Source organism: Mustela erminea, chromosome 19 (assembly GCF_009829155.1).
Source record: "Mustela erminea isolate mMusErm1 chromosome 19, mMusErm1.Pri, whole genome shotgun sequence".
NCBI classification, from domain to species: Eukaryota; Metazoa; Chordata; class Mammalia; order Carnivora; family Mustelidae; genus Mustela; species Mustela erminea.
This window is the reverse complement of record NC_045632.1, coordinates 15,133,331-15,159,443: the sequence shown is the minus strand read 5'-3', so window position 1 is coordinate 15,159,443 and position 26,113 is coordinate 15,133,331. Positions and strand designations below refer to the sequence as shown.

Below are 26,113 nucleotides of genomic sequence, written 5' to 3'. Positions count from 1 at the left end.
CGTGTTCAGTTTATCGCCTCTCAGCTCCAAATTCACCAACAAACAGTATGGGGCTTTGGCGGGAGAGAGCACTGGAGGGTCGTGGCGGGGGCGCGGCTTCTGGCTCCCCTTGCCTGCGGTGGGGGGGGGGGGGTTGCTGGTGGTCGGGAACGCATGCAGCCAGGTCCGTGGCTCCTGGAGAATCACTTAGGCTCTGACCAGCAGCTTCCGTGGAGTTTTGCTAGTTTTGCGGGCAACCCAGCAGAATCTTCCCACCTGCCAGTTCCAGCCTGCACAACCTCTAAGCCAGTGGGCTCTGGCTGCAACTTCCAATGACATCCTGGTCTCCCTCCCTTCCCTGGGTGCCCTGCTTTAACCTGGGGATGGTAGCAGGGGGCTGCTCCCAACATCTGCTCTTCTTGTGTTCATTCATATTCTTCTTACCCTCTGGTACTTGATTACAGGTAAATTCTGTTGATTAAACTCTGCATTGAAGCTACTCTGTGATTTCCATCTCTGGATCCAACTCTGACTGCTATACCCCCATCCCTGGGGTTCCTGTTAGCCTGCCCAGCATCACTGAGAGTCTCAGTCCATTCTGGAGGTCCCATTCTCTTGTCTTTGGGAGTAAGAAATTATGCTCTGTGCTTCACCCTAAGAAACCAGTCCTGGGGGGCAGCGCTGAGACTTAAACTTAATCGGGTGTTGGGGGTGGTGTCGCATTGTCTGAGACTGTGTCCCTGTAAGTCCTGATCCTCCTTTTGAGGAGTGCCCTGTATCGAAGACCCCAGCCTTGGTGGGGTCCCTGCCCGAGACCCCTACCTTGAAGGGGAGATGGTGTTAGGAGCCCTGAGCCTAATCTAGTGACTTTTCATAGCTGGCTGCCTGTTTTCATAAATATCAGTTTCACGAGATCCTCACCTCCTCGCTTATATAGTCTATGGCTGATTTCACGCCATGATGGCAGAGTTGGGTAGTTATGACTGAGGCCCTAAGGCCTTGCAGGTTTAAATATTTACCATCTGGCCCCTTAGGGAAAAAGTTTGCCTGTCCTTGCCTTATGCAGAGGGTCTCAGACACCTGACCTAGGAAACATAGCCCTGGGGAATATATTCACACAGCCTGAATTCTACCATATGAGTCCCTACCTTCCATCCTGGGGGCCCTCTGTCCCAGGCCCTAGAAATCCCAGCCCAGAGGTCCCCAGGTGGAGACCTCGATCCTTGGTCCTCTGTGCCTCCCACGGTAAAAATAAGGGTTTCAACCACCCTCTGCTCTGGGGTCTCTGTCCTCCATTTCCAGCCACCCAGGGCCCGACGCAGCCCAGCACCTTTGGTGATGCAGCTCAGGACGCCTCCTGAGGGCTCGCACACCTGTCCTGGCTTGCAGCTGTGGGCCTGGCACACCACACCTTGCCCAGCGTGGCACACACACTGCTGCTGGCAGTTGTCAATCAGCATCATCTGGTTCGGCTGTGGGGACAGAGGGCAGCAGCTGTCAGGGCAGGAGCTGTCAGGGCAGGAGCTGACACCGGCATGTCCGGTGTTCCGGGCCCAGAGGGTTCAGAGAACACGAAAGGGATGTCTGTGACCCTGAGGCACTGCATGGCCTTGGGGTCCAATTCACTCATTCTTTCATTCATTCACTCATCCATGATTCCACAATGGCCTCTCAATGTCTGCTGTGTGTGAGGAGCTTGGAATGTACCAATTAAGAGCAAAGGCTCTATAATGAGCACTGGGTATTATACAAGACTGATGAATCCCTGACCTCTACCCCTGAAACCGATAATACATTATGTCTATTAATTGAATTTAAATTTTTTAAAAAAGAGCAAAGGCTCTGGAGCAACTGCCTGGGTCTGAAGCCTGTTTCTGCTATTTCCAAACTGTATCACCCTGTGCAAATTACTTAACCTCGGGGCGCCTGGGTGGTTCAGTTGGTTAAGCGTCTGCCTTCAGCTCAGGTCATGATCCCAGGATCGTGGGATTGGTCCCATGCTGAGCTCCCTGCCCAGCAGGGAGCCTGCTTCTCCTGCTCCCTCTGCCTCTGTTCATGTACTCACATGCTCTCTCTCAAATGAATAAAATCTTAAAAAAATTGCTTAACCTCTTGATCACTTAATTTCCTCATCTAGAAGCTGCTGATAATAATAGCACCTGCCTATGGAAGTATGACTTAGTTAATAATACATATGAAGTATAGGGGAAAAGAAAAGGGAACTTTTTAAAAAAAGATTTTATTTATTTATTTAACACATCACAAGTAGGCAGAGAGGCAGGCAGAGAGAGAGGGGGAAGGAGGCTCCCCGCTGAGCAGAGAGCCTGATGCGAGGCTGGATCCCAGGACCCTGAGATCATGACCTGAGCTGAAGGCAGACGCTTAACCCACTGAGCCACCCAGGCACCCTGAAAAAGGGAGTTTTTTAAGAAATCATCCAAGTTGGAGAGGAAACAAGATGGGGAAAATGTGGTTATCACTAAAGCTGCATGAAGGGTCCATGGAGATTTATCACACTGTTCTCTTAACTTTTGCATGTTTGAAAATTTTCATCACTGGGACACCTGGGTGGCTCAGTGGGTTAAGCCGCTGCCTTCAGCTCAGGTCCTGATCCCAGGGTCCTGGGATCGAGTCCCGCATCAGCTCCTTGTTTATCGGGGAGCCTGTTTCTCTCTCTGCCTCTACCTGCCACTCTGCCTGCTTGTGTTCTCTCTCTCTCTCTCTGACAGATAAATAAATAAATTAATTAATTTAAAAAAAAAGAAAATTTTCATAACAAAAAGTTCGTCTCTCTGTGTAACACACCGAGACTGCACGTAGCACCAAATGCCATTAACTGGGGCGTGGTAAGCAGCGTCTACCTGTTTGCTTTTGTTACCACTTTCATTTGTATGAGGGGAAGAGCAGAGAGGGTGCCTGCCCTCACAGAGCTCGTGGTCTTTTGAGCGAGACAGACTTCAGACAAACACACAGTCAAATCAAAGAAAGAGGAGTTAAGTGGGTGAGAGGGTGGGAGAGGGAAGCAGGGGGGTTACCTGCTGTGTCACAGAGACAGCCTAGACCGGGGGCGGGGGCAGGAGAGGGTTTGAAGCAGCAAGGCCCACGGCCATATTGAGAAGGGTCTTCCTGGGCCATGGGGGAAGATGGCCCAAGGGAGCCAGAGTGAGGGGACAGGGGCAGCAGGTGTGAGATGACCAATGGGACCACAGTGGGGCTATGGGGAGAGGAAGGACTGGGTGGGAGAGACGTTCAGGAAGCCAGTGGACAGGCTGTGGGGTGATGGGCAGTGGAACGGGGTCCCACACGAGGCCCGGGCTCTGCCCGCCATCACTGGGGTCCTACCTCATAGTAGACACCATTGTGGTAGCAGCCACATTGCTGGATGGGCACGCAGGCCTGGCCGTTGCTGAGGAAGCCGGGGTCACACTGGCAGCCCTCAGCACATGTCTCCGGGCAGTGTGGGGGGGCGCTGAGTGCTGAGCATCCCAGGGAACAGGTGTCCGCGCAGACCTCATAGTGGCTGTTGGGGGGGCACTTCATCGCTGCAAAGAGGGAGTTCTCATCAGAGCCCCCTCCCAGGGGCTCTGTGGGAGGGGGTGCAGGGCCCCGTGTCTGTCCATTCTGTGCCTCAGTGTCCCCTCCCGCTGCCCCTCCATCCCCCCCACCCCCCTTCTCTGCCCCTTACTCACGACAGAATGTTTCGGTCCTCCAGGGATCAATGTTGCCTCCGGCCGCCTGGCAAGCACTCACATAGGCGTGGATGTTGTTGCAGAGAATGCTCTCGTTCCCACCACCCAGGCAAAGATCAAAGACACAATTTTCTAAGGGACCCTGGGGATCAACCAGCTTGTGGCAGGCGGCCAGAGGCCCGGTGGGGCTGGTGAGAAGCCCACAGAACTTCTCCTGCTTGTACTTCTCCGCCAGCTCGGGTGGGCACTGGGGGTTCGGGGAGCAATCCTCGCCGGGCTTGCAGGTGGGCGGCGGCAGGCAGGGGGAGCCTGGCACCGGCTCCTCCCAGGAGTTACCAAACTCATTTGAGTTGCCTGCCTGTGAGCCATCCGGCTTCTGGAAGTCATCCTTGCCGTCGCCGTTGTAGTTCCCGCACAGGCCGCGCAGCTGCTTGTAGTAGTTGCCTGGGACAGTGACCCGAACGTTGTACACGAGGTCATAAGCCACACGCAGGCCGAAGTCAGTGCTGATCACAACGTCCGAGCCATGCTGGGAGGCGCGGACCCGACCCTGGTCCAGCACCACGGGCAGCCTCATGTCCACACCATTCACCTGGGAGGCAGCAGTTTCCATGCATCAGAGGGTGCACTTTGAGAGGGCAGACCCTAATTCGAGTCCCTGCCTGACGTGGAGATCCATGTGACCTCCCCTCTCTAGGCCTTAGTTTCTGTATTTGTAAAATGGGCATAATCCCTGGGTCTTATAGTGGGTCGAATGGTGGTTCCCAAAGGATATGTCCACCTAGAACCCCAAAATATGATTTTATTTGGAATAAGAGTGTTTGTAGATCTTCTTAGGGTCATGTTCTCAAGATCATCCTGGATTCAGGTAGGCCCTATGCCCAGTGATGAGTTTCCTTATAGAATAATGAGAGCCAGAAAAGGAGACAGAAAGAAGAAAAGAGGCTACGTGAAGACAAAGCTGGGGGGCACGCCTGGACAGCACAGTCGGCTGAGCCACTGATTCTTGGTCTCAGCCCCGGTCATGAAATGGAGCCCTGTGTCCTGCTCTGCACTCAGCGTGGAGTCTGCTTAAGATTCTCTCTCCCGGGGCACCTGGGTGGCTCAGTGGGTTAAAGCCTCTGCCTTCGGCTCAGGTTATGATCCCGGGGTCCAGGGATCGACCCCCGCTTCGGGCTCTCTGCTCAGTAGGGAGCCTGTTTCCTTTCCTCTCTCTCTGCCTCTCTGCCTCCCTGTGATTTCTGTCTGTCAAAATAAATAAAATGTTAAAAAAAAAAAAAAGATTCTCTCTCCCTCTCCCTCTGCCCCTCCTGTTCGTGCACACTCTCTCTCTCTAAAATTTAAAAAAAAAAAAAAAAAAAAAGACAAAGCCTGGGATGGGAGTGTTGTGGCTGTGAGCCAAGGAGCACCTGGAAAACACCAGAAGCTGAAAGAGGCGAGGAAGGAGCCTCCCCCAGAGCCTTCGGAGGGAGGGTAGCTCTTGCCAACACCTTGAGCTTGGACTTCTGGCCTCCACAATGGTGAGAACACAAATTTCTCTGGTTTTAAGCCACCACACTTGTGGTAACTTGTGCCAGCAGCCCCAGGATGCTGACACAGGTCTCCAAGGAGTAAGAAGCTTCCCAGCTACCCTTCCATTACCCCCTGCGGATCAATAACGCGGCAATGGACTCCAGAGCCACCTGTCTGGGTTCCAGCCCCTTCCCCTTCCTGCAACTCTGCCCGTAAGATGCCTCTCTGTGTTTGTTTTCTCACCTGCGGAGTGGGGTCCTTCCGGTTACTGTCAGGATTATTTAAACTGACATTTGGGAAGTGGTGAGAAGTGTGTCTGGAACGGAATGGGTGTTCTGGGAGCATCTACTAGGATTGTGAGCTCTGATTGGGAAGTCTGTCTTTTCACAAGTAAGTGGGTGCTAAGGTTTTTCACATTAAGCATAAAGTTTTTCACTTTAAGTGGAATGTTAGGCTGATGGGAAATGAACTTCAAACCCCTGAGCCAAGAGCCAGTGGTTTCAAGTTGAAGGCTGCTGGGCACCCAGTGAAGCCTTGGAGATCGACCCCTGATTAACACACTCGCTCGTCCTTCCTGAATGCTGACCCGATGAGCATCAGAGGAGAAGGCAGGAGAACACACTCCTCGCTAAAGCTCCTTAAAACACAGTCACCTGCCAGACTTCCCAAGCAGGGACCTCTGTGTCTCAGTTTCCTCATCTGTAAAGTGAGGGATATTGACGTTCCCACCTCATGGAGAAGCTGGCAACTTCAGTGAGATGCGAATGACAAGAACACCGACCACTCCTTGTTCAGAGCGAACTCTGTGTAAGGTGCTGCCCGAGGAGCGTCTGCGAGCATCTCACTAACGCATGCCCAGGGCACAGCGGGCCCTGAAAAGTCAGTCTTCGTTGGCAGCCTCACCATCAGTCCTGCACGAGTACAACGGCCATGGGATCCCTGCGAAGACCCCTCCACTTTCCGTAAGAGACCAAATCCTTCTCAGAAAAGCACCATGGTGTACCCAGGGTCAGGTGCACTGTCTCCTGGCATGTCATCCTGGGTTCAAGTCGTGCCCTAACTGGAGCACTCTGGGCCAGGGATGGGACCCCCCCCCCCCAACAGAATAAAGCAAATCCTGGTACTTCCAGCTGCAAGGATGCAGTGACACTGCGGATGTGAAGTGTTCAGCGGCCAACAAGATCAGGGGTCCGCCGTGTGAGAACAACCGTAGCTGCTGTTACTGTTGTTACGGCTGGTGAGGGGTGATGGGGTCACTCACAGATCATCCTCTGGCCTCCAACTTTTCCCATCCCCGACCTTGCCCAGCCTCTGACTGCATCCTGTTGCTGGCCGGAAGACGAGGGGGCAGCTGGGGCAAGGACCAGGTGCAGGGAAGGTGCAGAGAAAGGGAGGAGGGGTGGAAAGAGATGTTTAGAGGCGAGAGGCAGGAGCAGGGAGAGGAGAGACTGAGGAGCAGACAGATGGGGAAACTAAGCCACGCGGGGGCAGGTCTCAGGTCCCCAAGGCCTCCTGACTCCTCAGCTCCCCCCTTGGGGTTTTGACCGGCACCTCCCCACCTCAGGGATCTCGTGCCTCCCACATCCACTTGGAGCTCGGAGCCCCCGCCCCGGGGCTGAGTGCTGCGTGTGTCCCACCCACAGAGCACCCTCTATCCCAGGCCCTCTCCCCTGCATGCTCCGCTGCTGCTCTCACCGTGACCTTCCACTGATTCTGCTCCAGCCGCAGGGTGAAGTTCGCCACCTGGACGGTGATCACCCTGGTCACACTGACTCTCCCATTGCCCCAGGCCACGTTCTCCTGCAGGACGGTGAACTGCTGCAGCCCGGGCCGGGTCTGGTGGGTCTGAGACAGCACGTACACACAGGTACCCATGAAGTCGAAGCGGCGGCCGTCGAAGGTGGTGTAATGGGGGTCTCCCTCAGCTTGGCAGGTGGCAGAGCCCACGACCACGCAGCCCAGGAAGCCACCGGATGGCTGGCAGGCCTCCTGCGGGCCACAGGCAGAGGGCTCACAGGACACCAGGCCGCCCTCCTGGCATTGGCAAAGGGAATCACACCCAGGTCCGGGGTAGAAGGTCTGGCCTGGCGGGTGGTAGACTCCTTGGTGTGTGCAGCCGCAGGAGGGCAGGGGCACACAGGACTCACCACTGAGTGCAAAGCCCTCGTCACACACACAGCCCTCGTAGCAGTCGTAGCCACAGCCCCCAGGCACCGGGAGGTCCCCACAGGACAGCGGGCAGCCACGGGAACAGGTCTCATAATGGCTGTGGGGCGGACAGCTCAGAGCTGCAGGGAGAGCAGCGGTGAGCACGTGAGCATCAAGAATCTGGGCTCCCGGTGACACACACACAGCCACACCCTTGCCCACACACTCACACGTACGCCGTCCTGCTGCAAGGAGCCCCTCTGTTCAGTGGGGCCCGGGGCCCAGATTATATCACAATTCATCTGGGCCTGCCAGCGAAGATTCTGTTCCAACCTGACTGTAGTTTATGGTTATCTATAATGTCCTTAATGTCATGTCTTAAACATGTAAGAGCATATACAGTATATGCATGTTTGTGATCTATGCAGTGCATTTGTGAACACAGAAATTTTAGCCTCTTCATTCTATAGTAATGTAGTAGTAGGAGGAGTGATTCTGTAGTAAATTGAAGTCTTTGGCCCATGTTGTGGAGAAGAGGAAAAAAAATAATTCCTGTTCCTCTCCAAGCGCCAGTCACTCCAGATTATAAGACAGGTGGTTTCCTCGAAACAAAACGAAACAAGACACCTGAGACTGAGCCCAGTAAAGCCTCTATGTGTGCTGAGATGATAGCCATGTGTGGCCATTTAAAGCCAAGTTAATTAAAACTCAATAAAATAGAAGATTTAGTTCCTTGGTCAGACTAGCCCCATGGCAAGTGCTCAATATATCACCGGTGGTGACCATACAGGACAGCACAGGGACAGCACATTGCCATCATCACCAAAGTTTGAGCACTGTTCTAGATCTTATAGCCAGCTTAAAAGAGAACCTGGGGACAGAAGAACAAGTTAAATAATACTTTAAAAAAGCAACTAGGCAAATCCAGGGAGTAGGAAATTCTGCAGGACCAATGACTTGATTTTTTTCCCAACAAATAACTGGCCCGAACAAAATGGATAGGGGGGCAGATATGAGATAAAGTAAACATAGCAAAGTGTAGACTGAAGAATCTAGACAGTAAGTATATGGGTATTCATTGTAAAATCCCTTCCATTTTTCTATACATTTGAACATTTTCATAATAATGTGTAAGGGGAGGTGAGGAAAGGGGCTATTGCAGGATGAAAGATATTCAAGAAAAATCAACTCAGTGCCTTGTGTGGATCTGGTCTGGATTTGGATTCTAACAAACTAGGGGAAAAAATTCACTTTTGGGGAATTGGGGAAATTTGAACCTAGGTTGGGTTTAAATGATGTCAGTGTTATTTTTGTTACTGGTAAGAACAGCACTTTGGTCATGTTTCTTAAAAGCTCTGTCTGGGGGTGCTTGGGTGGCTCAGTGGGTTAAGCCTCTGCCTTTGGCTCAGGTCATGCTCTCAGGGTCCTGGGATCCAGCCCCACATCAGACCCTCTACTCAGCGCCAAGCCTGCTTCCCCCTCTCTCTCTGCCTGCCTCTCTGCCTACTTGTGATCTCTGTCTGTCAAATAAATAAATAAAATCTTAAAAAAAAAGTTTTCTCTGTTGGAGATGTTTACTAAAGTATTTATGGGAAAACTCATATGTCTAGAATTTGCTTGAAAATATTTCAGCAAAATTGGGGCGCCTGGGTGGCTCAGTGGGTTAAGCATCTGCCTTTGGCTCAGGCCATGATCCCAGGATCCCATTTTCCCTCTGCCCCTCCCCACGACTTGTGCTCTCTTTTGTGTTCTCTCTCAAATAAGTAAATAATAAATAAATAAAATCTTTAAAAAATAAAATATTTCAGCAAAATTAAAAAAAAAAACCAAAACAAAAACCAAAGGAACTGAGAACGGCACAACACGCACAGTCATCAGAGCTGGGTATGGGTGCACGGGGTAAGGCCCACCCTAGGTGCCCCCTGCCGGATGTCTGCGTCCTCACGACCCAGTCTTCTAAAACCGCCCCACGTGGTATAAGCACAAGAGTGGTCTTTTTTTGTTTTGTTTTGTTTTTGTTTTTTTGTTTTAGATTTTATTTATTTATTTGACAGAGAGAGATCACAAGTAGGCAGAGAGGCAGGCAGACAGAAGTGGGGGGGGGAGCAGGCTCCCTGCTGAGCAGAGAGCCCGATGCGGGGCTCGATCCCAGGACCCTGGGATCATGACCTGAGCTGAAGGCAGAGGTCCAACTGCTGAGCCACCCAGGTGCCCCAAGAGTGGTCTTAATGAAATAAGAGATCCTCAGTTTCCACAAAGGCTACAGAATGAAGCAATTAATGGTACAAGTTGAGGAGCCAACCTGCCTGAATGCAGGTCACGCCCCCCTGCTGTGTGACCTCAGGCGGATGATTTCTTATCTCTCTGGTTTCAGCTGCTCACTTTGTAAACTATGGATAGGAAAGATCCCACCATCTAGGGTGGCGGTCAGGAGGCAATGAGAAGAAGCCTTAGAAGCCCTCAGAATGGGAGCTGCGCCATGGAAAGTGTGCCGCCCGAGTGTTACCCATAGCAATAGAAACCTTTCTTAAGATGACCGGGCTGAGGACCTGCCTCAGACCGAGATGCATCTCCCTTCCCATTGTTCCTTTGGGGAGCGTGCATCTCCCACTTTATGGAGGACAACTGTGCACTCCCTACCATCCCGAATCAACACAGTATGCCCCCCAGGGGCATGGAAACATCTGGGGACACAAAGGGACACTTTCGAATACTGCTGTGAAGTATGGGGACCATGCTGTGAAGTATGGGGAGGATGAGTCCTCCCTGATAAGGGATCGGGACCAACGTCACTCTTGACAAGAAAGAAGGAGGGTCTGATGGAGCCAGCTTCTCGGAGGACAGGAGGAGTTAAGTTTTATGGCATCGGGCACTCTGCTCAGCAGGGAGCCCGCTTCCTCCTCTCTCTTTGCCTGCCTTTCTGCCTGCTTGTGATCTCTGTCTGTCAAATAAATAAATAAAATCTTTACAAAAAAAAATAAAATAAAGAAAATCAAAACCAGAATTGAGGTTGAACCTGGTCTCACTCAGCAGCAGATGTGAACTCTTTGGGGGGGAAGTTTCATCCGTCTCACTAAGAGATGCTTTTCCAGGATATTCTACTCTTCATGTTGAATATTTTTTATCAGTTGTGTACTAATGATACTTGCAATGAGAAGTCACTCCAACCGTTTTTTTTTTTTTTTTTAACACTTAGAGTCTGATGGTCTTGGGAATTTCTGAAGATAATGAAATGCTGTTCACAGGGATCTTATATTTGTGGTGAAGAAGTATGGTGGGGATTGGGACAGACTGATGACGGCCACCCCTTCTTCCGGGCGTGGCCGTGGTCCTGGCTTTGGCTCATGGGATGATAGCAAATGGGATGCCAAGCAAAGGCCCTAAGTGTGCTTGCCTACTGGGGTCTGCCCATGCACACCGCTCTTTGGAACCTTGAGACCACTATACGAAGAAGTCTGTGCCAGTCAGCTGGAAGATAAGACCAAGTCAGCAGGGACAAGGAGTCCCGGTGAAGATGCCCAAAGCAACCAGCCTGACAACCAGCAGATGTGTAAGGTCAAGCCATTCTGGACCCTCCAGCCCTCACAGAACCACCAGCAAGCCTGCAGAGAAAAACCCCGCTGGCCTAGACTAGGAGATGAGCCAAGCAGCCCGCAGAATCATGAGAAATAATAACTGTATGTTGTTTTAATCCACTTTTCGCTTTGGGGATGTTTGTTACACAGCAAGAACTAACTGGTGCCATGATGAGAAAAGAGACTTTCACATCTGTCAGTATATTAAGTTAGGTTAGATGCTGCTGGAACTATAAACCACTAGAAAGTCAGTTCAGGAGAGGAAACAAATTTTTTTCCTGTTTTCTTCCCCATTATATCCTCAGTGCCTGGGATATAGTAGGTGTTCAATAAATATTTGTTGAATGGATGAATGAATATAAGCTGAAGGAGAAGAAGTAATGGTGTGACATGTATGTATTTATCATGTGTATTTCAATGGACAGTGATGCATACCACGCAGGCAGGTGCTGTAAATGAGTGGAGTTGGCCAGCTGGGGACCAAAAACACTGGAAAGGGACGAGTCTTCTTCTAGAGGCAGCAATGCTACTCATCTCTGAATGACAGCTGCCACAGAGGAATTAGACCTGGGGCCACCAGATATTTCTGGTCATCTTACAAATATTTCCTGCATCTGTGACTTCCCAGGCATGTAACTGAATCTTCCTAAGCCTCTGTTTCCTCACCTGTTAAATGGGTACAACCACAGTCTCTACCTCAGAAACACTTTTCTAAGAATTACATGAATTAATGCTATTTATATGTTAATGAATATTCATGAGGCCGAGCCCCCCTGTTGTCAGTCCCGGTACTCACGGCAAAACGTCTCACTCCTCCAGGGGTGCACAGTGGCCCCGGCAGCCTGGCATGCAGCAGTGTAGGTGGCCAGTGCCTCACATAATGGCCCAGACTGGCCTGGCAGCAGGCAGCGGTCATAGACGCAGTCACGCAGAGCACCCTGCGGGTCCAGCTTGCTGTGGCACTCACGGAATGGCCCCTTGGGGTCCGCAAGGATCCCACATTCCTTCTTGCTCTGCAGCTGCTGGGCCACCAGGGAGTCCAGGTTTGGACAGTTCCCTGGCTCAGTTGCTCCGCACCCTGGCCTCGTCTCCTCCTGCCAGCTGTTTCCAAAGGCCAGGGCATTGGCAGCTTGGCCTCCACCCCGCAGAGCCAGGTCATCATTGGGGTCCCCATTGAAGTTCCCGCAGAGCCCACACAGGGCCCCAGCATAGCTGCTGGGCACCTTGGCAATCACTCGGTGGTTCCAGTCGTAGGTGACAGTCAGGCCAAAGTCTGTGCGCACAACGGCATCTTGGCCCTGGCGGAAGACCTGCACCTGCCCGTCTGCTGCCTGGAAAGGCAGGTGATGAAGGATGCCATCCACCTGGACAGAGATGAAGGAGGTCCAAGGGGTCAGGGTATGCACAGCTGGGTGTCCCGCCCTTTACTCACTTGGCTCCAACTATTCTGAACCCCTTGTTGTTCTCTTGAGCACATGATGCTTGGCTCCACCTCAGGACCTTTGCACTTGCTCTTCTCCTGTCTGACACACCAGCTACCTGCCTCCAACCTCCAGCTATCAGCTTAAACCCAAATCCTTAACTCATGACCTACAGGATCTGTCTCCCCATTACCTCCCTGACCTTACCACCTCCCACTCCCCCTGCCTCACCCAGTCTGTTCCAGCCACACTGGCTTTCTTGTTATTCTTCTACTTCTCTCAGTTTCGTCCACCTCTATGGCCTTTTCATTTTGCCAAGAATATCACTCAACACTTCCCTCCTGGCTGCTTCCCCTTCATCCTTCAGGACACGGCGCAAAGCCAGGCCCCTTCCCTATGAGGACTCGCTTCACTTTGGCTCTGTCCACCTTGGTGCCTGCAGCACCTGCCACATCACTCACTCAGTCTCCTTGTTGTCTCCCTGAGCATGCAGCACACCAAGTGCGCTCCCACCTCATGGCCTTTGCACGTGCCATGCCCTCCTCCTAGGACCCTACACAGCACTCTTTAGTTGGCTAATGCTACTTCAGTTGTTGGGTGTTAGCTTTGAGCCAAACCCCTTCTGGTGGCCCTAGGTGATCTGAGCCTCACTGCTCTCCAACTTCATTCTCCAATACTGTCCATCCCCACCCCCACAACTCCCTCCGGGTATTCTTACCTTCTCCTGGACCCAGCGAGCTCAGCCTGGTCTCAGAGCCTTCACTGTGCCTTCTGCTAGACAGTGATACCCTTCTCCACATCCCTATTCTTTGCCTGGTTGACTCCCCATCATCCTTTGTGTCTCAGCTTAAAATAGAACCCCTCCCCCCACCAGGCCCTGCTTGTCCCCACTTTTCTGACCTCCTCTCCTACCATCCTCTCTATCCCATCCCCCCAGCCTCATTCTCAAGTATAGCTGCACTGGTTCCATGCTCTTCTATAGTGTTCAAGCTCAGTTCAGTCCACCTTTTGCACCTGCTGCTCCCTGCACCTAGGAACCACCCCTCTTTGCCTGGTAGTCTCTCCCTTGTCTTTCAGATTTGGGGTGAAATCAAGACCTCTGTCACAGTCAACCCCTCCATCATCCCCTCCCTCCATTCCAGCCCCTGGGGCCCCCAGGCTGTTCCTCTGCCCCTCTTGTTTGTTCCTGCCTCAGGGCCTTTGCACTCGCTATTCCTTCTGCTTGGAATACTCTTCCATCCACTTCTGTCTCTGCCTATTCCATCTCTCTACGCAGAAGAGGCAGCAGGGTGTAGTGGTTAAGAAAGTATGGGCTCAGGAGCCAAATGAGCTGGCTTCAAGTCGTAGCTCTATCACTCACTAGCTGTGTGACCATGAATAGATAATTTGGCCATTGCATACCTCAGTTTCTCACCTAACAAGATCAGCTATTTCACAGAGTTTTAGAGATTGAGTTACTCTATGTCAAGCATTTAACACGTAGAAGTAACTTAGTATGTATTGGCGATGGCTATTCCAGACTCAGTTTAAATGTCATCTCAGAGAGGTGGGAATTTAAAAATGAATCATTATGCCCTCTGTTTATCTAGAAGTTTCTCTATGCTAGACACTCAGATTTATGGGCAAAATTTCCTTTACTCCAGGGTCATTCTGAAGATTCTGACCTAAGGCTTGTAAAGGGTTTAGCTGTGGTGCTTGGCCATGGAAATTTCCTTTATTTTTCATTTCCAATCCATCCTCTTCCTCCCCAGGACATGGGCCTCTGTCCCAAACATCTCAGTGATCACTTACTAGAGCTGTGAATCTTACAACCCCACCTCTCGATTTTAATCTTTTTTTTTTTTTTTTTTTTTAAACAGAGAAAAATCAGTGGTTCTTGACTTCTGCTGGGTGGTGCACCCAAAAGACAAAACGAAAGCCTGGAGAGACAGTCACACAGCCAAGGAGATGCAGCACCACCCCGCTTGGGGGCCCGGGGCTTAAGCATTGACCACAAGGTCTTCTAACCCACCCGGGGTTCAGAGCGCCTCCTCTCTAAGGGAGATTTCCTGCTCCTCCACCCGCCCCCCCGTTCACTCACCAGCACTTGGCCAGGGGACTCCCGGCGCACGGTCACTTTCACACCACGGGCCTCCACACGGACGGCGCGCGTGTAGCTCACGGTCTGGCTGCCCCGGTGCTCGTTTTCCACCAGCACCCGGAAGGTGGGCAGCGCGGCGGCCTGGCCGCACGAGCCGACCAGCAGGTAGGTGCAGGTGCCCATGAAGTCAAAGCGCCGGCCGTCGAAGCTCACGTAGTGCGGGTCCCCGGATGCCTGGCAGCTCCCGAAGCTGTCGGGGTAGCAACCCAGGAGGCCGTTCTGGATGTCGCAGTGCTCGCCCGTGGGGCAGCCCTGAGTGTCTTTGCAGCTCACCTGCTGGGTGGCGCCATTGCAAGTGCACTGCCGCTGGCACTGATCGTCCGCCCACACCTGCTGGCCCGGAGCGAGCGGGCGGCCCTCGAAGGTGCAGCCGCACGACGAGGCCTCCACGCAGGCACCACCGCTGGCCACGAAGCCTGGGAGGCACACGCAACCCTCAGCGCACGGGCGCCCGGAGCAGTTGGACGGCACCGCCTGGGAGTTGCAGGTGGGGAGGCAGGCAGGGGCGCACTGCTCATAGCGGCTGTTGGCAGGGCAGGACAGGGCTGCAGGAGAGACAGGGAGGAGAGAGACGGGGAGGGGGGGTCAGGCCAGCGCTCAACAGGACTTCCCTCCCCACACCCTACTTCGCCCTGGAGCTCTGCCCAGCGCTTCCATCCCTCCAGGTGCTGGGGCCCCAAATCTCAGAGACAATTGTTGACTCCTTTCCTCCTTCATTTTCACCGACAACCTGTCAGTAAATCCTGTGAGCTCACAGTCAAAATCTATCCAGCATCTGCCCCCTTCTCACGTCATCGTCCCCCCCATCACGTGCCCCCAAAGCAGCCTTCTGCCTGGTCTCTCCCCCATATCTCCCATTTGACCCTCACAGGCTTTTCCTCACGTGCAGCCAGAGGGGCCCTGTGAGCACCAGTGATGTCCCTCTCTTGCTCAGAGCCCTCTTGTCGTGCCATCTCAGGGGAAAAGCTGAGTCCTCTTGGTGGCCCACCAAGCTCCCCATCATCTGCACCCATCGTGTCTCTCTTCATCTCCTCTTACTCTCCCTTTGGTTCACTTTGTCCTAGCCACACAGGCTTCCTCATGGGTCCTCACGCTCCCACCTCAGGGCCTTTGCACTGGCTGTTCCCAGGGTCTGCACTGGTTGTTCCTCAGAAGGCAGTGCAGCATATGGTTAAAAGAAAGCTACTGGAGCCCAGATAGCCTGGGTTTAAACACCAGTCTCCCTTTTTTGCTGTGTGATTGTGAGCAAATGACTCCAATCACCCTGTGCCTCGGTTTCCTCATCAGTAACATGAGATAATAATAGTACTGACCTCACAGAGTTCTGAGGAGTCAATGAGTTCATCCATGCAGAAACAGCCCATAGTATCATTACTACTTAGCTGACTCCAGTGTCATCCTGCTCTCAACTCCCTTGTCACTTCCCCAGAAAGACCATGCCCGAGCACCCTCTTCAGGAGACTCCTGCTTGCTGTTATCCATGAACTTCATTTCTTTTGCTCTTTAAAGATATTTCATGGTTTGCTGTTCACTGTCTTTCTCCCCCGCTAGGGTATAAATTCTGTGAGGGTGGGGGTCTGGTCAGCCTCAATCCCCCACTGAACTGCCAGCACCAACGGACAGTGTCTGGCCCATGGAGATGCTTATTTCAGAAATGCAGAGTGGATGAAAGGACTCACCAGTTCCTCCTTCGCACCAGGCATTGGGGGAACTCGGGAGGGTGGGTGTTTACTGGGAAGTGAGGACAGAGGAGTGACTAAGCCAAGCATCTCCCCCAGACCTACTCCCCCTCTGGAATCCCCATCTCAAGCCCTAGGCCTGAACCTGGACACCTCCTCCTCCCTGTGCACTGGAATTTCTGTCTCCTAAAAATTTTTTGGGGAGCCTCTCAAGGGCAGGGACAGGTGTGTGCTGGACCCCCACGGTGTCCATCATCAGCAGAGGGATGGGGCCCGATAGGGGCTCGGGGAATGCTGGTAGAATGAATGAATAAATGAATGAATGAATGATTAAGTGGACGGACACCTGACTAAGGAGCTTGGACTTCATCCAGAGGGCTTCGAGGAGTCATGGAAGGGCTGTGAACCAGGGGATGCTCCCATTTCTGCTTTGGGACTTGGAGGACTACCTCTCGTGCCAGCTTTTACCTATGCTCCTCTCCCAGCCTGGAACCCACGTCCCGCTCCCCCGCTTTTCTGTCTTGTTTCAGTTCCTCTTACAGGTTTCATATTGGGCATCCCTTTCTCTAGGAAACCCTCCTCGACCCCCAGGCTGAGTCGAAAAGTTCTCCTGGTTGCCCATAGCCCCTAGACTTCCCTCCTCCTGTCCCTGTCCCTTCTGCCTATGCTGAAGGAGCCCAGCAGGGACCACCCTCGTGGTCACTGTCTAGGGTGTATCTGACCCAACCTTAGGCTCACTGTGGGTACAGTCTCACTATCTCGGCCCTCCCTGTGTCTCCTGCACGGTCCAGCTTCAGGCTGAACCCCAAGAAGAGCTCAGATGTGGGGCAGATGCGAGGAGTCCCCTGCCTCCCACACCACATGCCAAGGGCATCACTCACGACAGTGGGCCAGCGGCCTCCAGTTCCCGACAGAGATGCCAAGCTCCTGGCAGGCCTGGGCATAGGCGCTGAGGCTGCGGCACAGGCTGGCCCGGTCCCCGTTGACCACGCACAGGTCGTACACGCACTCCTCCAGGAAGGGCCGGGGGGGCAGGGCACTGTGGCAGGCTGCAAAGGGGCCATTGGCCTGGGTCAGCATGCCGCAGAGAGGGTTGCCCTCATAGTGCTGGGCCTGGCCTGGGGTGCAGGAGGGACAGTTGTTCTGGCAGCCGTCTTCGCACAGGTAGTCCTCGTCATCCAGCTTCCAGCTATTGGCAAACTCCACGGGGTCAGCTGCCATCTCTGAGTCGTAGGTGAGGAAGTCATCATCGGGATTGTTGTTGTAGTTGCCACACAGTCCACACACCTGGTTTTGGAAGCGCTCGGGCAGGCTCAGGGCCAGCTGGCAGTCCCAGTCATAGGTGACCACCAGCCCGAAGTTCAGCTCCACTATGGCCCGGGTCCCACTCTGGTACACGCGCAGGCGGCCCTCGGCCAGGGAGATGGGCAGGCGCGAGCGCTGGTTGTCAATCTGCAGGGGGTGGGGGTGGGGAGGATGAGCTGTCAGATCCTGCGTGGTCTGGTCCTCACCCCTCAAACCCTCCGCACTCGCCTCCCCCTGCCCCGGCTACCCTGGGATTCCTTCTTCCTGTTGCTGCCACTTTGCCCTCACCTCCCTGTGCCCTGAAATGTTCTTCCCCTGGATGCACCCGTGGCTCATTCCCTGACCTCTGTCCTCTTACAAAGGCTTTGCTTGGTTGTCACCATGGCAGTGAGGCCACTCCTGACCACTCTATTCTATGTGGCAAACCCGTCCCTACTCCCTATGCCCTCTCCCTGGTCTATTTTGCTTTCCTGTAGCTTCTAAGTTTCTAACATATCATTTGCAAATGTCTCATGTTTATCCTCTGCCTCACTCCAGAGACCGGCAGCCCCACAAAGACAGGGATTTTTGTCTGCTCTGCTTGTGGCTTCACCTCCAATGCCTAGAAAGGTGCCTGGTAGAATTGCAAGTTCTCAGTGAGTGAGCAAAAGTGCTGATGTGTTAGATAAACATTCACCCGGCATTCCCTCTCGGCCTGGTCCTGGCTGGGTGACTCCAGGAGTCCTTGGGGACAGCCTATCATGATTCTCTCAAGAGCTCTAAACCCCTGTCAAGTCACTGACCTCTGTAAGGATCTGACAAAAGTAACCATACCCGGCTCTCTCACAGCAGGGGCAAAATTCTGCACGTAATTTTGGGGGATTTGAAGTCCCTCTGAACTGGTGCTCAGTCCCTCTAGATTTCTAGAACACTTACTTTAATCCACTTGCTTATGAATCTCACAGACCCACCCGCACCCCCGCATGGCCAGGGGGTACAAGAATGCTCAGTGCTGTGCTATCATATCTGCCATTGTGAACAAAGCATCCATCCATGGGAGATCGAGCTCACTGAATCACGGGGCATCCATGCAAAGCAGAGCCACACAGATTTAAAGAACAACAAGAAAGCAAGCAGAGGCTCCCTTTATGTTGATATGGAAACGGCTCCAGAAGCTACCATACAGAGTAAAAAGCAAAGTGCCGAACAGAGCAGATAGTATAGTACTCTTTGCTAAGAAAGGGGAGAGGGAAGAACGTAGGTTTCCCTTGCTTGTATTGGCATAAAGAAACCCTAGGTGGAACCTGAAGAAATCAGGAAAACTGGGGAGTGGGGGAGGGGTCGGGAAGAGAGAGAAAGCCGGTGAAGACAGGAGTGACAGCCAGACCTTTTTCCAGGACATGCCCTGTTTGTTTTGAGCTCTGCTGATGCTTTACCTCTTAAAAAAAAAAAAAAAGAAAAAAGAATTGCAGCAACATGGAAGAAATGCACAAGGACTGTGGAGAGCAAAAGAATCTTCCCGCAAATGGCTTCTTCCACTGTGTGATTCCATTAACATGAAGTTCTTAAACAGGCAACACTAATCCATGGGGGAAAAAAATTAGAACTATGGTTGCCTCTAGAAGCAGGCTGGGATCGTCTGGGAAGGGGCATGAGAGAATGTTCTGGAATAACGAGTACATTCTTATCTTAATTGCATATTTGTCAAAACTCCATGACCTTAAGATTTATGGGTTTTATTATGTGTACATTTGATATCCAAAATAAACAAAAGAGTGTAAATATATGATATGAGGCAGGATGGCAAAGAGGTTAAGAATAGTGACTCAGGAGTCAGCCTGCCTGTGTTCCCAGCTACATCTCTTACTGGCTCAGAGCCCTTGGTAAGTCGCTCATCTCTCTGGACCTCAGTCTCCTCACCTGAAAGTGTTAATAATAATAACGTCTCCCCCTGTAGACTGCTGTGAGCATTCCATGCATTAATACATGGAAAGCACTAAGAAACAAGTCTAGCACATAGGAAATGTTCCCTAAATTTAGCGTTTGGTCACTGAAGACATTCCCCATTGTTGGACAGTTTGTTTCCTTTTTTTTTTTCCCCTCCTTTTGCTATCACAAACCACGTTGGCATAAGCTTTTCTTCCCCTAACCATATCTCTGAGTATCCCTGAAATTTCTAAAAGTGGAGCTGCTGGACGAAAGAGATGGCAGGCTCTGCCACTGATTTTCCAATTCCCCCTCCCCAGTCCCCACTCCCGTGGCCACGCCCCTCCTTTGTACGCCTCACTTCACAGCCAAGGGCTTGGGTTTGGGGCCCGACCCCCAGGCTTTGCCTCCTCCTTCCGACTAGAGACTCATAGATATTAAGTCCGAACCCTGTGGACACTTACCCGAGCGAAGCCAACTTCCCCTCGGGCCAGAGAGACTGTGTGGCTGTAGGCACGCACATTGACCAAGCCCACATAGGATACCCGGCGGCTGCCGCGATGCTCGTTCTTGGCTTCCACGCTGAAAGCAGGCAGGGTCTGGTCGTTGCCGCACAGCTCCGCCATCAAGTAAAGGCACGTGCCCATCATGTCGTAGCGCCTGCCGTCAAAGGTGGTGTAATGGGGGTCACCTTGGGCGCGGCAGGTGGCCACGGGGACCGCCACACACTTGGCCTGTTGATCCACCACCTGGCATTTCTGCTGGGGACTGCACTGCAGGTCTTGACAGGAGGGTTTCTGGGATAACACGGCTGCAGAGGGGAGGGAGGGGGCGGCAACAGAGAATGAGTCAGGGGTATCCTCACAAGTGGAAATCTTGGAGCTCTCCTGCTGTGCGGAGCTGGGGCAGTGGGCTCACAACTACCTAGTGGAGAAGTGGGGAAACTGAGGTCTGGAGGCCCCCCCCTGAGGAGATGGCTGCCCAGGCGTGACCCAACCCCAGGTATCTAATTCCCTGGTTTGACATGGCCCAGCCCAGAAGAACTGGAAGGTAGTGAAGAAAGCCAGACAGGGATCACTGTGGAAATGCTGATCTGTGGTTTTTCTCTCTCCGTGTCCCCTTCCCGTGCATTCCCACTTGGATCAGAAGGCTAAGGTATCTTTTTTAAGGACAGAAAATGGAACTCTTGGAACTCTCTGCCTTCCTGGATCAGGCTGCCTAGGTTAGAATCCTGGCTCTGCCGGTCCACTGGGTGGCACTGGACAAGTGATTTTAAGCCTTCTATGCCTCAGTTTCCCCGTTTGCAACAAGGGGGTGATAACAGTACATTCTTCACAGGGATATTTGGGAGGAGGGCATTGTCAGACTTAACGAAGCTAAAACATAAGTAGGGTTTGGCCCAGGTGGTGAGTGTTACCTGCTATAATGAATCCCCTACCCCTTCTCCTGTTCTACTATTCAAGCCGGAAGTAGCTCTTGGAGGGTAGGTGGCTTGCATGCTCGTGGTTGGAGGGAGCATTTTTTGCCAGTGCTGGGGACTCTAATGTCTAGGGGATCCCTTGAAGCAAGGGGTCCACATAGGAAGAAATAGCTCTTCCTCCCCTGCCTCCCAGGGTTAAAAACCTCTTGCTTGGGGTCGCGTGGGTGGCTCAGTGGGTTAAAGCCTCTGCCTTCAGCTCAGGTCCTGATCCCAGGGTCCTGGGATCGAGCCCCACATCGGGCTCTCTGCTCAGCGGGGAGCCTGCTTCCTCCTCTCTCTGACTGCCTCTCTGCCTACTTGTAACCTCTGTCTGTCAAATAAATAAAATCTTTAAAACAACAACAACAACAACAACAAAAACCTCTTGCTTGGGGTGCCTGGGTAGCTCAGTTGGTTAAGCGACTGCCTTTAGCTCAAGTCATGATCCTGGAGCCCGGGATGGAGTCCCGCATCCAGCTCCCTGCTCAGCAGGGGGTCTGCTTCTCCCTCTTCCCCTCCCCCCGCTCATGCTCTCTCTCTCTCTCTCAAATAAATAAAATCTTTAAAAAAATAAATAAAACCTCTTGCTTTCTGCCTGCTCTTAATAACTTGCCAGATACCCCCTAAGAGCTTTACAACACTTATTACTCCCTCACTCCAGTCCTGTGAAGGGATACGGCTATTATCCCTATTTTATAGATGGGGAAACTGAGGCCCACAAAGGCAAGGTCACATGGCCAAGGTCACACAAGCAGAGGTGAGATTTGAAACTGGGAAGTCTGGCTTTAGCATCTGTGTCCTCAAACACCACATTACACAGCCTGAGGGCAGTTCCTCAGATGCACTGAGCCTAAGGTTACACACAGGGCCAGGTCCTAGAGACTAACTATGTTAACACACACACACAACTAGAATGGTCTCTTGTATATTGAGAAAACCCCGCCCCCACATGGCAGCCATTATTAGTTATCATACTTTTAGACCTCTTACGTTGGGACATAAACATTCCTACAGGATGTGGGGAGTGGTAGTTCGCCACTTGTATGGTTGCTAAAATAGCAACATATTTCAAAAAAACAAATAAAATATCAAAATACTTTCAAACTGTTTGCTAAGAATCAGCTGACCTGAGCCCACTCCTCCCCACAAAGATCCCTTCCTCTAGGCACCTTGGCTCTTTCCTAGGACTCTATCCCTAACTCCCCTCCCCCTGCAAAAAAACAACAGACAGAGGGGCACCTGGGTGGCTCAGTGGGTTAAAGCCTCTGCCTTTGGCTCAGGTCAGGATCCCAGAGTCCTGGGATCTAGCCACATCGGGCTCTCTGCTCAGCGGGGAGCCTGCTCCGCCCCCTCCCCGGCTCTCTCTCTGCCTGCCTCTCGGCCTACTTGTGATCTCTGTTTCTCTGCCAAATAAATAAATAAAATCTTAAAAAAACAAAACAAAACAAAAAAGAGACAGAGGGCTGAGGCCAGACACATGTCAGACACTGTGGGGGCCTCCACATAGGACCCTGCTGCCGTGCTCTGGCGGGCATTGTTTCTGACTGCTGGGGACCTTGGATCACACTGGTTGCTAAAGATTTAGTGGTTCCTGGAGGGGGCTGGGTAGGGAGGAGCTGGGAAGCCTTAGGGAGGGGGAGGATGGCAGAGAGGATGGAGGTGAGGTGGGGACAGCCACAGGGGAGCAGTTGGTGGGAAAAAGGAGAGGGCGAGAGAGCCAGCCAAGGGGTCATGGGTTAGACAGGGCTGGTGGTGGGGGAGGGGGTGGGCATTCCCATCACTCACTTCGGCCACAGGCACCTGCTGTCCCATAGCTTGCGGCCTGGAGCAGCCCAAAGGTGAGCAGCCCGAAGTTTGTAGTGGCCTCAATCATGTGGATCTCGTCAGTGTGGCCAAGGTCCACCTCGGCATAGGAGAACTCACTGCCGGGCACAGCTGTCCAGGAGAGCTTGGCCCCCATCTTCTGCCCTTCCAGGGTCAGCTCGTTAACCGCCTTTGTCTGTGTTACCACCAGAGCCACGCCCTCAGTGCCTGGCAAGCTCTTCACCACATAGGCTGGGCAGTAGGCTGCCACGTCTGGGACCAAGGCCAGGTAGGGGTCATAGGTTATTCCATCCCTTGTGGCCCCTGTGCCAAACTGCAGGACCTGGATGCCCACATCTGCGGACAGGTAGAGTGGCTGCGATTGCCGGGTCTCAAACTCGGTCACATCGCCCTCCTGGAGCCCACGGGAGCCAGTGGTGCCCCCCTGATTGTAGCTCAGCTTCGTGGTCTTGCTGGCTACGACATAGACCAGATCGTAGCGGGCCTGGGAGGACAGCGAGGCCACCACGTAGCGGGTGCCCCAGGCGGACGTGGGGAGCAGCTGCTCCACCACGTGGTTGCAGTTCGTGTGTTTCTGGGCACAGCTGTGGCCGGAGAACACAGCCACGGGGCTGTTGGCTGTGATCCTCGACCCCGAGAGCTCAGATGTGCTCTGTACCTGGGCCACCTGGTATGGCTGCAGGGTCAAGGTTATGATACTGCCCGCTGGGTAGAACTTGTTCTGGAATGTCGCGGACCCCTTTAGCTTCATAGTGACCGAGGCCCCCGCTGCCCCCCCCACCACGGCGAACTCCTTGACATTCTTGGATGAGACGCCAGGAGGTGTGACTGCAAAGTACTCAGTGCCCAAAACCCGGACAGGCCACAGCCGGGTCAGCTCTGCTGTGTTAGGCTTTGTGTTTATGGCCTGCGCAGAGATCTCGCGGTCAGAGTGGATGGTCACCGCGTGTTGGAAGACCTTACTGCCGAACATCTCGGCCTTGGAACTGACGCTGACCAGGACTGACTGTCCCGGGTTCACTGTGACATTCTGCTCAGTGCCATCTGCGTGGCAGTGAATGGAGACCGAGGCAGAGTGGTCCGACAGACTGGAGAGGAGGAGTTGGAGGGAGGCCCGGTGGTAGTTAGGCAGGTAGTTCTGCAGGAAGGCCGCAAGGAAGTCCACTGAGGTCCCTTGGGTCAACCCTGGGAGTGGGGTGGAAGGGGAGAGAACACAGTTGCAGGTCTACTCACCTAGTCCTCTCCAGCAGAGAAGGAAGGCCTTGCACTGAGCCTAGATACCACATTGAAATACTGACTCGAGCTTTTTCTCCTCTTGCTTTCCTTTCTTCTTATTCGCCTACCAGCCCTTCTGGCTTTTGTGTTCTAAAAGCCTGAACAGGGAGCACCTGGGAGGCTCAGGTCATGATCTCAGAGTTGTGGGAGCAAGTCCTGCATCGGGCTCCCTGCTTAGTGGAGAGTCTGCTTCTCCCTCTCCCTCTTCTCTGTGCACTCTCTCTCTCTAAATAAATAAGTAAGTAGGTAGGTAAGTAAGTAAGTAAAACAAAAGCCTGAACACTTCGGACCTGATGGTCCAGGCAAGTAATAAGAATGTGGGAAACCGTCTGGGTGGCCGGTGTGCAAACTAGAGTGTTCATATGCCAAGGAAAGTGGGTAGGGTTAGCCTGTTATTATGATGATTTGTGGGCTCTTCCCCTCCCCTTTTTTATGCCAGATCTTAACCATTTTTCAGGAGAAACTGGCTATTTGAATTTCCATGTGAAATCTCCAACCCCAAATTGTTTTAAGTGCTATGGGGCTCCAACGGGCTGGATTTAGGTGCTGGTTTATGACTTTGGTCTTAATAAAAACATGGGGATGTAAAGGGGGTTAAAGGAAGAAGGAGGGTATGGGGGTGTGGACAATATGTCTCCCAGAAAGAGAGGACTGGGTGCTTTTCAACACCCCCAACTAGGAAGAGATTCTCCAGGGCCGGGAAGAGAAGGAGGGAGAGAGAGGGAGTTGGGGAAAGAGAGAGGGCAGGGGAGGAGATCTACAGGGTCTTGGAGAGAATATGGGGTTATAGAAGGACTGTCTACTGAATTAGGGGAGCCTGGAAGGATGTCCCAGTGTCCTATGGGGCCAGAGCATCAGGAACAATGAAGGTTTCAAAAGGGACGAAGCAGATGCTGATTGACGACTAGAAGGCTCTGAGGCCCCAACCTTCCTTAGTACCCTGGCTTCACCTGAGATTGCAGTCCAGGGCATAAGCCTGGGGAATCGGGCACCAAGCCCCCCAAGAATAACTTGAGTGAAATTTTCCATCATCTCAGCAGGAGACTCAGAGTCAGAACTTCAGCTGAGTTACAGAAAATCGAGAAAGTTACAGAAAATCAAGAAGTAAGTACTTCTTGAAGACTTAAATTGGGGGACCGTGGATTTTATCTGCTTCCTTCTAGGACAGAGAAAGAATGGGAGGGTCCCACCACACTTCTCTGCAGACCCTAAGGGGACTCACTCCCATCTCAGCTAGCCCGGGGTGGTACTGGGAGCTGGGGTTGTGGAGGACATATGGACAGAGGGTGCTGACCGCAGCAGGCAGAGTCCCCCAGACGAGAGCAAAGACGAGGATGGGGTCTCAGCCTGACTTACCACACAGGAGGGTTGTTCCCGTCCAGAGTGTCCACCAGCTCCACAGGGAACCCATATCTGCCGTGGGGAAAGAGAAGGGGTCAAGGAAGGTTAGTCTGTCCCTCTGGCTGGGCACTGTTCCAGAGAGGACGGGGGCCACCTGGGCACAAAGGGGGGTGGGCTGGATCCAAGGGCCAGTGTGCGTGTGTATAGGGGATTTACATGTCCAGTGGGTCTGGTGAGGGGCAGGGAGGGCAGGACAAGGCAAGGATGGGGAGTTAGGTGTCCAGTGGGTCCAGTGGGTTTGGAGTGGGGAAACCTAGAACAAGGGGCTAGAGCAGGGGACCTCATGTCCCACTTCTATAGGGGACCCGGGCCTCTCTCACCTGCAGGTCCCTGGAGGTGTAGGGCTAGCCCCTGGGCTGGGCTATATAGTGGAGTTTCGTGGCTCCTCAGGCCACACCCCGGGCCACCTGCCAAGAAGATGGTGCCAACTTCCTGGAGGAGGCTGGTCATCCCAGGGCAGGTGGAATGGGGACCTTGAATGCCTGGGAAGGGTGGAGGACAAGCCTGGACACCTGGGTCCTTAGAGGGGTGTGAGAACAGCTGGTGGCTGTGGCCTGGGAGCCTGCTAGAAACTTCAGAACTGGAAGGGTGGTGTCCCTGAGGGGAACAGCTGGGGAGCGGGTGCTGGGAGCCTGGGTACCCGGCGGGTGGGGTGTGGGGTAGGGGCGGAGTGTGGTATTTGGTCTTGCTTGCTGGTTCGATGGTTGGATGTCTTCCTTTGCCTCCTGCCAGGAACAATAGCAAAAGACCCATATCCGGGTCCTGGCTGCTCCCTAGTCCCCACAAGCTGATTCCTCCTGC

General features: G+C 52.9%; 1 protein-coding gene across 2 annotated transcripts in view; it reads right to left on the bottom strand.

Annotated features, from left to right (window-relative positions):
- FCGBP (Fc fragment of IgG binding protein) overlaps positions 1-25,661 on the bottom strand; it is a 42,175-nt gene extending 16,514 nt beyond the window's left edge. For both annotated transcript variants that reach the window (XM_032323862.1, XM_032323863.1), the window contains exons 1-11: positions 25,633-25,661; positions 25,268-25,324; positions 22,598-23,821; positions 19,818-20,164; positions 17,025-17,595; positions 14,405-15,009; positions 11,700-12,267; positions 6,876-7,468; positions 3,669-4,260; positions 3,322-3,521; positions 1,310-1,451 (exon numbers count right to left, since the gene is read on the bottom strand). In XM_032323862.1, coding sequence (XP_032179753.1) covers positions 1,310-1,451; positions 3,322-3,521; positions 3,669-4,260; positions 6,876-7,468; positions 11,700-12,267; positions 14,405-15,009; positions 17,025-17,595; positions 19,818-20,164; positions 22,598-23,821; positions 25,268-25,322 — 4,897 coding nt within the window. In that variant the 5' untranslated portion in view covers positions 25,323-25,324; positions 25,633-25,661. The remainder of the gene's footprint in view (positions 1-1,309; positions 1,452-3,321; positions 3,522-3,668; positions 4,261-6,875; positions 7,469-11,699; positions 12,268-14,404; positions 15,010-17,024; positions 17,596-19,817; positions 20,165-22,597; positions 23,822-25,267; positions 25,325-25,632) is intronic.
- Between the last annotated feature and the right edge of the window lie 452 nt (positions 25,662-26,113).